Source organism: Camellia sinensis, chromosome 12 (assembly GCF_055761805.1).
Source record: "Camellia sinensis isolate YWXY chromosome 12, ASM5576180v1, whole genome shotgun sequence".
In the NCBI taxonomy this organism is placed as follows: Eukaryota; Viridiplantae; Streptophyta; class Magnoliopsida; order Ericales; family Theaceae; genus Camellia; species Camellia sinensis.
The window spans coordinates 130,216,568-130,227,755 of record NC_138972.1 but is presented as its reverse complement, the minus strand read 5'-3'; the positions used below and the strand labels follow the sequence as shown (position 1 = coordinate 130,227,755).

The window sequence follows — 11,188 nt, the reverse complement described above, 5'->3', positions numbered from 1 at the left end:
TAATTCTGAAACATATGTAATATAGATTTGTTTTATGTAGTAAAATACTACTATCATTGTTATTTAGGGTGTTTTTGAATCGAACTGAAACATAATGATTTATTATTTATTACCTCGAATGTTTCTTACGTTTTTTTACAAATTTTTTGGTGTTTTGAGATTGTCGTTTTGCAAATCTTGAGGTCGAAAGCTTGTAATGCGGCCATAATCATTGGCTTGAACATTCTCGCAACAAGCAAAATCTATCCAAAATGTTTTTAGGACCAAATTGATATGAGTAAATGTTTGTACGGAACACTGAAAGGTTCATTTATGAATTCATATATTTGAACTCCTTCAATTCTAAACATGTATTCTATTTTTTAAAAAAAAAAAAAAAAAAACTACTATAAAGATGTGTACTTTTCTCCTTTCAAATCACCTTAAAAAATAATGTATTTATATAATTTTTATAATAAAGAGGTCAATATATACAAATTTATAGATAATAAAATCAGAGTGATACTCGTTAATAATTGAAGAGATTTTGGTGTAATTAATCCAAGTTGAGAAGTACAAAAAAAAAAAAGTTAATAACTAAAACGTTGCTCTTCCCATTTTTATTTTTGTCTCATAATCTATAAATAAAAATTACACCAAACATATTAATATAGATTTTCAAAATGAAAAATTAAAAACAATTTCAATAAACTATACCAGACAAGGCCGAAATGAAATTTTGATCATGATTAGCTGTATTATGTCAAGAACAAAAAGGGTGTCATTCAAAAAGTTGCAGCAATTCTAAAAACTCAAAGTGAGCATTTATCTCAGTGTTGAAACAAGAAAGCAGCAGATGAGAAACCCCATTTTTTTTCTTCACAATAACTACGCTTTGAGTATTTTTGTAACCAAATGGAAGCTCTGGACTTCATCGAGAAGGTAGGCATTGCCAGAAAGATAAGCTTAAGAGTAAGGGCCATTGTTGCCACAAGGGGTAACACTCGTCGAGTTTATTTCTCTAACACCAGCAAATACATTACAATGACCACCCATTGATCTTGCTTTGATCATAATTAGTCATGCAAAACATCTGTACAAGCAATGAAATTAAACTATAAACTAAATCAAGATCTGTACATAATAATCATCTTTTTTGGTTGACTTTCAGAACTGCTGAAGAAGAGATTCTTTCATTTGATCCATCAAGATGTTCTTCTTCCTCTTTCGTTACCTATGTTTGTATCTATGTATCAAAAAAGGCTGTTGATGTCGGGAATTTTCTATTCAAGTGTCCTCAGTCTGGTACAATGAATATCAAAAATTTTCCAAAAAAATTGCTCCAAGGGGTTGTTACAATTTGTCCCATCCAGGAATGTTAGCAGTGGCTTCATTCACCATCTTTACAAGTCTTGCCTGTAAATATGATAACCCGAGAATGAGAAACTATGAGAGAGAGAACATTATGTGATTAAATCAATGATCTATATTTTTTAGACATGAAAAATGTTTATCAGAGGCATAGGTGTTCTTGAATATAATCATGCATTTAATCATTTACTACAGCAAACACACTGAAACATTTGAAATCAAGTAATACAGAACTAATGAATAGACCTAAAGCTTTACTGGATTAGCAATGTTTGAATTAACAATCTTGTACACACTTCTCAATTCATATCAAGCTCCAAAGCAGCCAACGCAAACCACATTTAACAAAAAAAAAAAAAAAATTCTCTCATTATTTTAGAAGATAAAGTTGCCAGTTAAATCTTATCCAATATCCTTGGCATCATCAGTCATGGAAACATAGTCCTTTGACTGTCAAAAATGTCATTGTCATGTAAACAATTAATCAAGGCGGATGCAGATGAATAGCATCAATGAGCCAAATGTGACTGGGCAGATAGTTTGTAATCGATTCCAAACAGCAATTTCTACCACGAGGAATAGAACTTTAAATATTTGATTATTTGTTCCTTGATAGACATGATGGTCTTACAAGCAAACTAGCTAGAGAAGAACAAATACAAAATAAAATATGATTAAAAAAAAGTTTAAAACCAACTAGATGATAAATTAGATCACCCTATACAAAAGTAATTGAGCATGGGCTTTCGAACTACACGCATGCATGCATTAATAAAAAAACTTGAAAATATTCTGGGGTTGTTTGGGAAACTGGCCTAGGTCAAACAATTATCAAGGTAGCCTCTAAATTGTAAATTGTGTTGATTAAATGCATAGGAGCATGCAAATATAAGAAAGTCAATTTCCATTTTCCTTTATGCAGGAAATTTTTGTAAGGATCAGATTCGGGTTCCACTGAATGCACCATCATATCAATTATGATACTCAATCTTCATAGCCCCAAAATGGGTCAATAATTAATAAAATAAATCACACATACCACACTTTCAGGAACTCCTGGAGGCGGTAATGGGAGGTTCCTTGGTGGAGGACCACGAAGGTATGATCTCTTGTCAAAACGCCATTCCCCAATTTGTCCATATGTCAGTTGGCCCTGAATTATTGCCGACTAGAATTAACTGACTTAGCAAGGATGTCTTAATCAACATAGTACCAGGAACTACAACACTCTAACCAATGAAAACCAAAACAAGCAATGTACAAATTACTACATACTCAATGATTTAACAACAAAATAGTAACAGCAGCAAGGAAAAAAAACCATCTTACTACCTTCATATTGTAATCACATCCATAGGTGTAATGGATGATGAAGTTCTTTCCAACTGCCAAATCCCACGGTGGCTGAGAAAAGTTGCACACATGCAGGTGAATGATCAACGCTTAACTTGAGGACGTGGAGAATACAAAAACTACAATAACTATCATGCAAACCTGTATCATGAAGTCTTTACGAAGAGTATGCCTTACACCATGTAATGCAGATGCTACAGCATATGCATACCTTAGCCAACAAAGAAATGGCAGAAATGTCAAAAGCTATATCAGCATTCAGCAAGTTGGAATGTATTACTATCCGCTGAACAGAATATGACTGCTATAAAATTTTCTAAAATATGACTCACATTTCGAGTACCCATCCAAAAGCTTTATCAGTCTCTGGGTCATCTTTCATCCTCAATGAAATATTCATCCACGTGGGTGCAATATTTTCCAGAATAGACTGCAGTAATTGCATTGGATAAGACCACACTATTAAGGCAATTTCATTTATGCTCCTTTTGTTTTGATGGAAAACATTTTCTACATAAAACTTTTTTCAGAAAATATTTTCTGAAGAAAACTTTTTCCGATTTTGGTTGTGTCCTTGAAACTAATGTACTAATGGTTATATTAGTGGCAGTGGTATTTGTAAGACTTTAGTCCGGAAAACATTTTTCATATGTTAAAAGTGGAGAACATTTGCTGCCCAAATAGACTTGTTTTCCTTTGATCATGGAAAACATTTCCGTCTACTTTTGTTTACGTAGTACCAAATGTCAGAAAATGCAGAAAACATTCCCAAACAAACGGAGCGTTACTAGAGGGGAAAAAAAGGAGAAGAAGAAATGTCAGCCTTGACAATTATCACTAATATTACTTTTTAATGATTTAGGCCTCGTTTGGCAAGAGGCTATTTTAGCCAATTAGCCAAAAAGTTACTAAATTAGCCAAAAAGCCAACAACCCATACCAAAAAGTCAAAGATTCTCTTTTCTCTCTACTTTTTGCACATCTTTTCGTAATTAGCCAAAAAGTCATCCCAAACATACAAGTTTTTTTTACCTACCTTTTTAGCCAAATAGCCAAAAAGTTACTAAATTAGCATGTTCCCAAACGAGGCCTTAATCACAACAAGAATCAGCAGATTTTGCATACTTTCTTACACAAGGAGCATTTAAAATTCCTTAGGAGCTTCTCATGTGAAGAAAATCATTAGAATCAGACCAAATTAATAGTTAAAGCAACATTACAATAAGCTACTCTACCTTCTTGATAATTACTGGAGAATTACCGATTGGATCAATTTCAGTAACCAGTCCCTTTTCTTTGGGATAATATTTCCTTACAATTTTCTCATTCTCAGCTGGTTTTATGTAGAAAAATGGGAATGCAACTGGTTGGTCTCCATATGCCAAGTTTGGCAAAGGATTTACAAATACGTGATCAGGTTCTGCCATCAGAATGTATCTGCATCAGTCATAAATAAGTTCAGTTTCAGATTTTACAAAGAAAGTGTTAAAATTTATCAATAAACCTACCACCACTACCACCTCACCTACTCCACTAAACCTAACCCACTACACCACTACCACCTCACCTACTCCACTAAACCTAACCCACTACACCTACATCTATATAAGGAACCATTTGTAATAGACAGTATATATCAATACATCAATCAATAATACATATATTTTTACATGGTATCAGAGCAAGGTTAAGATCTTAGTATTTCTCGCTTCACCGGCGGGCGACAACCTCGCTTTAGTCGCCCGCCGGACCTCAACCTAGTCCACTAGAATTTTCTACACATACCTTGAAATTTCTTCGAGTCCACCACCTTCAATGAACCCAACTGAGACTACTCTGGCCTCAAGAGGATCTGTCACCAGATGCCCTCTCTCTCCTCTTCCTTCACGGCAGAGACAGGTGAAGGACCAGCCGTCCTCCACATCATCAGCGATCTCGTCTCTCTCCTCTTCTATTTGATGAGCTCAACGGCAACAATGGGGTTTAGACCCGATGTGATGAAATCTGTTGGTAAACTCTGTTGGCAGTGCCTGTGCCCCTCCCAGACACTGCCGTTACGGCAATCTTGGTCCACCTCCGCCGGTCCGTCTGCCACCGTCGTCAACCAGCACCACCATCGCCGTCCTCTATCACGGTATCCCTCACTGCTCAGCAAAGGAGATCAGTACCAGCCCTGTTGTCAACACTCTACGGCTTACTGTGGTGTCGGCTGGACGTCTTTATGGCTGATCGGGTTCTCTCTCTCCCAAGACCCACACATGGGGAGGGATCTGGACATACTTTTCTTTAACAAGTAGGCCATATACCTGCCGATCAGATTGACCACCAACGACCGACCACTCTCTCTCTCTCTGATTTAGCGTCGATGGAAGAAAAGCAGTTGTATTTATTTCAAGGTCCGAACTCCAGAGACACGGACATTCCTACTACTAGTGTCTGTGATTGAAAGAGATATACGCATGTATCTACCCACTTAAAAAAAAAAAAAAAAAAAAAAAAGTGGATCTGACACTCCACTCTCACCCACGGCACTCACAACACCCACGTTCTTTCTCACTTTTCTTTTCTTTTAATATATATATATATTTTTATTATAATATCTTTCCACCAATATATTTCCACCATCCTCTAAAATAATATTTCTTCCCATCCTCCTACTTTGACCCATTCTTTGTATTATTATTATTCTTATTCTTATTATTATATATATATATATCTTTCCAAACAAAAAAATAAAAAATAAAAAATAAAAAAAAAAACATTTTACACATTTGCACAACAGCCCATATTTTATTTCTCTCAGGGATCCACCCCGATCACAATTTTACATCAAAAAAAAAAAAAAAAACAAAACACAACACCAAAAGCTTTGTTTTCTTTTCTGCAGACGGCCACCCACCGACATCACTTTTTCGCCTATTCCGCCGGTCTTTTCTTCTTTTTGCCTCCGTCCTGGGCGGTCATTGCCGGTGTTGCCTCCGTGCTTCCTAGACCGCCGAACACGTTCACTGCCCCCTGCTCCTCCACTGCAGTATATGGCGGACCTCCAAATCGGAACATCACGGTGGCCTTCCGCTTCAGCTCCTTATTTTCTGCTTTCAGCACACTTATCTCTGCTCGCGCATCCTTATACATGCGTTGGAGCAGAGCCAGCTGGGAGGTTAACTGCTGCACCTCATTTGTCCTACTCTGCAGCCGGTTCGACAAGTTTGTGACCGCCGTCATGCTTTCCACGCATGCCTTCAAAGTATACTGGTTGGCCTCCACATCTGACTGCACTGCCATTCTTTGCTCCACCGACCGCATCGGAAAGTTCAACGGAGCAAACTCCGGGGCGCTTGGTTGAGTTTCCAGTGCCACCGCACCAGTTCTCTCTCTCGTTGACTCGTTGAGGTCGGGAAAGAGGGTGAGCAGCCCGCGGGAAGACGATGAAGCCATTTTCTAGGCACCAGAGTGTTACACAGTATCTCTCTCAGAAATCTCTCTCAGAATATCTCTTGCAGGTTTTTTGCCTCAGCCTCAGCCTCTGTCTTATAGCCGAGGCAGCCACGCGCATCGCGCGCCTCTTACCACCAGCCGACAAACGGGCACGCAAGCCAAGGCGCCCACGTGCCTCGCCATCATGTCCGGCACACTTTTTGATGAATTGGGCACGCCTTTTGATGGCACGCCTTTTGACAAAATTGGGCACACCTTTTGAGGGTGCCACTTTTACAAGGGTCCGACAAGACTCTGTAAACTGTCCCGACATTTGATTCCGGTTAGCTTTTTCAAGGGTCCGACAAGACTCTGTAAACTGTCCCGACATTGATTCCGGTTAGCTCCTTTAAGGGTCCGACAAGACTCTGTAAACTGTCCCGACATTAATTCCGGTTAGCTCCTTCATGGGTCCGACAAGACTCTGTAAACTGTCCCGGCATAGATTCCGGTTAGTTTCTACAAGGGTCCGACAAGACTCTGTAAACTGTCCCGACATAGATTCCGGTTAGTTTCTACAAGGGTCCGACAAGACTCTGTAAACTGTCCCGACATTGATTCCGGTTAGTTTCTACAAGGGTCCGACAAGACTCTGTAAACTGTCCCGACATTGATTCCGGTTAGTTTCTACAAGGGTCCAGCAAGACTCCGTAAACTGTCACAACCACTGTCACCACATTGTCTGCTACAACGGTCCGACATGACCCCATAAACTGTCTTCTACAACGGTCCGACATGACCCCATAAACTGTCTTCTACAACGGTCCGACATGACCCCATAAACTGTCTTCTACAGCGGTCTGACACCGCCATACAGTGTCCTCTACAACGTTATGACACCACCATCCAGTGTCTTCACCAATGGTCTGACACGACCATACAGTGTCTCCTATCCTCTTTTATTTTTATGTCTTTTCTTGTTTTGTTCCTCTCTCCAAACTCAAGTTGGTTAGTTTCTATCCTCCTTGAGTTTGCGGGGGGCTGTTAAAATTTATCAATAAACCTACCACCACTACCACCTCACCTACTCCACTAAACCTAACCCACTACACCACTACCACCTCACCTACTCCACTAAACCTAACCCACTACACCTACATCTATATAAGGAACCATTTGTAATAGACAGTATATATCAATACATCAATCAATAATACATATATTTTTACATGGTATCAGAGCAAGTTATATCAATACATCAATCAATAATACAAAATAAATCCAAATTATCAAAAATAAGACTCACTCTTCCTCTATTGTTGCCTTTTCCAGCCATTGCACAAAAGCCCATGGTCTATTTAAGACAATGTAACCCTGGATACAACATGTAAATGCAGTGTAAACCTCTTTTCTTTTTCATTTGTAACTTTAGAAGAAAAAAAAAGAACTTTTCGATATGATATACGTTCACGCCCTCTTTTGCATATCCAATCCATCTTAAATGAGGCCAGCTATAATTTGGACAGAATATACAGTAACCTAATAAACACTACAAGGATTTATTATCACCACTTCTAATATGAATTTTTAAAAGAATACCCTATTTTGGTTTCTGTAAGAAAAAAACTACCATTGTAGCTTCCTACTAAACATTCTTCTAATCCTCCACCCTTGTCTTGGATTGATAATCAGAACCATAATTTATTTTCTTTCTGGACAGTATAGATTTAATTTTAACAGCATTATAGTGCTATTTGTAAATATATATATATATATATATATATATATATATATAAAGTAATTCAAATGTGATGCTGGATGATCTCACATTATGGATAAACCCAGAGCACAAAACTCCCACTAAAGTAGGGTCTGGATATACAACCTTACCCCCCATTATGGATCCGCAAATCAAATATTCTTTGCTGGATGGACAGAATTTATAAAATTGTATGTGTTATTCCATTTGGTTGGACACCCATTTGAGTGAAAGAAGTAGAGATCTTTTTATTGCTAATCATTTCAAGAAGTGTGAGATCTAACAAATTTCAGTCTAGAATTCAATTGGTATTCCTTAAAATCTTTAAATTACAGAGTTATTAAAAGTGCTTTTGACTTTCAATAAAAACTATATCCCAAAGAAACATTTTTAGTCATGAGGTTGTGGATAAGGAAAAAGAGAACACAGGAAAAGGCCCAATCTAAATTAGTTTGAGATTCTAGGTACCACAACCTACTATTTCAGTTAACCAAAAACACCATATAAGACCATTAGAAAGCAATAAAATCATCTCCGTATAAACAAAAACTCACTGGAAGCATTTAAAATCGGGCTCATTTCATTTTGAAATTATAAAATTCAAACCACATGTCAAAAAAAGTAATAACAGTTACTAAAAAAACTAGAGAATGTAAAACAGCAAGTCCTAAGTACTGACGAGAAAAAGATTCTTACCCGATCCAGCCCGTCTGGAAGAGGGTCAACCACAAAAGTTGGAATCTCCTCCATCAAATTGTCTGGATTTCCTGAATGCAAAACCCTAGTGAATCCTCCCAAAGCAGAACCGGGCATGGCTTTAACCTTCTTATACCAATAATACATGATCCGGCACTGCCATTTGCTATAAGGTGCATCTGTGGCTGTAAGGGCAACATGGAATGGTACATTTGAATTCTCCATTCTCTTCACCTGCTCATGCATTCTAATAGTAGGATCAAACCAGTCTAAACCATTTCCTACCCATCTTCCAGAAATGGTGTCTTTGTGATGCATTACCATAGTTATCATATTATATGTTGCAAAGAAAAACCCTAATGACAATAAAACCAAAAGTAGTGGCGAAGCACGGCCCATACTTTTCCTCCCAATTATCTTACAGTAATTTCACTGAATATAATTCCAAAAGCACCCAAAGTCCAAGCAACCCAATTATGATATCTACAAGGACAGTAATGTAGCCATCTGTTTAATTCATCAAAATCTTCCAATCACACTAGTCCAATACTCAGTTGCAGCGACGAATAATATATCAGCATACCCAATTGCCATTCACTAATGCAAAAACAAATCTGCAGTCAAAATTACAAGCAAATGGGAATGAATCAATGTGGTTTGAGTTATAGCAAAAAACTGAACACAGTTAACACCAATAGCAAGAAAAATTGAAAATTAGATAACATAAAATATTCTATAATTATATGCAAGAATAACACATACATGAAAAGCATAAGCACAAATCTGGGGTTAAAAACAAAGTAAAAGGGACTAAGAGAAATGATTGTAAAGAAGAAGATGATGATGACAATGATCGATTGAATTGCGACAGAATGTAGAAGGGGATAATTACCTAATCAGAAGGAGACACAAATATGAGACCGATTGGGACAGTGGATCCAGTAATAACTTTGTTAACTAATTTATGATGATTTGGAATAATAATGTTATATCAATTAAAAAAATTTATAAATTTTTTTCTTATTTTGACATGAGATACAATAATAAAATTTTAGAATTTAAAATGGGAGATATTACAATGATATGATAGATGTTAATTCAATTAGTAAAAAAAAAAAATTGTAAAAATGATTTGTTTGTATAATATTTACTCTTAGAATGATTTTTGGGGGAATTGCTGTTGGCCCACATTTGTTGTCACTAGGTTCATATAATTTTTAAAATTTTTATTACATATTTACTGTTGAGCACAAATATTATTGAAAAATGCTAACCATTACTCATTGGGTGGTTAATGTTAATATATGTATAAAAAGTATACATAAAATTAAAAGTGCATTCAAATTTATAACTTAGCATTATTTGGTTAAGTCCAATGTAATTATTCTAAAATTGGAAGAATTACTCTATTTTCTCTACATCTCAAGGGAGGTTAGTATAATTTAACCCGATAACAAATCAGCAGTTAAAACTACCAGCAAATGGGAATAAATCAATGTGGTTGGAGTCATTGTGAAATACTGAACACAGTTAACATAACACCAACAACAAGAAAAACAGAAAATCAGATAATATGAAATTATTCTATAATACCCAAGAATAACACACACATGAAAAGATTAAGCACAGATCTGGGGTGAAAAACAAAGTAAACCAAATGGGTATTGCAATAAAAACCCAAAACAATAATGAAGGTGAACAAGACGAAGAAGAAGAAGATGTCTACAATGTTTGATTGAATTGCGACAGAAAGTAAAAAGGGCTAATTACCTGATGATGGAGAAGGAGATACAGATACCAGATTCGCAGAGTCCAGAGAGAGAGAGAGAGAGAGAGAGAGAGATGCTGGAATGTTGCCAATTGGAGTGTGGAACCGGTAATAACTTGTTAACTAAAATTTATGATGACTTTGGAAATAATAATAATAATAATCAAATGCTACTATTTAAATTAATAAATAAATTTTATAATTGGCAAACCAGACCAGTGGGCTATTTTCAAAATAGCAGTACAAATTAAAGGAAAAAATAAAATTACAAAAGCATGGTAAGACGGGTCAATAAGACTAAAATACCCTTCTCTCTTCTTAATCTTCCCTTCTTTCTGCAGCTCTGGCTGCCACCACTCGCCGATGGCCAGCCCTCCCCGTCCGCCTCCTCCTTCTATGCCGCCACCGCTAAACTCTCCCAGCTTCCTAGAACCACCATTACCCACCACCACACCATTCTCAAACCACAACCGACAGCACCAACTCCTCTCTTTACTCCGCTATGTCAACTACCAAATTCTCAACTCCATAACCAGTAATCACCACCATGAAACTCCACCACCTACAATGTACATTCTATCACAAAAAATGTATAATTTTATCATTAAATTTTGTAACATCAATCACATAATACATAACTTCAGCATAAATTAGTGTAAAATAATGTCCATAATTTTGTGATTGATGTTGCAAAAATTTATGACTTAATTATGATATTTTTTGTTATATCAATTTGCGATGAGATTAGACATTTTATAATTAATATTACAAAATTTTATAATAAAATTAAAATTTTATAATAGGATACATATAATATAAACCCAATGTTTTAAAAATCGGACCGGT

At 36.4% G+C, this 11,188-nt stretch overlaps 1 protein-coding gene across 5 annotated transcripts; it reads right to left on the bottom strand.

The window, feature by feature from the left end:
- Positions 1 to 964: 964 nt before the first annotated feature.
- On the bottom strand, positions 965 to 10,500 carry LOC114276977 (hydroxyproline O-arabinosyltransferase NOD3). Of its 5 annotated transcripts, none has more exons than XR_014347176.1 (9): positions 10,345 to 10,482; positions 8,575 to 9,188; positions 7,426 to 7,493; positions 3,938 to 4,139; positions 3,036 to 3,133; positions 2,845 to 2,914; positions 2,683 to 2,754; positions 2,390 to 2,579; positions 965 to 1,395 (listed from the first exon to the last, which is right to left on the bottom strand). XR_014347176.1 is itself a non-coding variant. In XM_082899864.1 (9 exons), the coding sequence occupies exons 2-9, from the start codon at positions 8,971 to 8,973 to the stop codon at positions 1,333 to 1,335; spliced, it is 1,086 nt and encodes a 361-aa protein (XP_082755990.1). In that variant the 5' UTR covers positions 8,974 to 9,188; positions 10,345 to 10,500; the 3' UTR covers positions 965 to 1,332. The 5 variants fall into 5 exon arrangements, 4 of the variants coding, with proteins under 4 accessions (XP_082755990.1, XP_082755988.1, XP_082755989.1 ...); XM_082899864.1 differs by having other exon boundaries at positions 2,390 to 2,503; positions 10,345 to 10,500; XM_082899862.1 differs by having other exon boundaries at positions 2,390 to 2,518.
- Between the last annotated feature and the right edge of the window lie 688 nt (positions 10,501 to 11,188).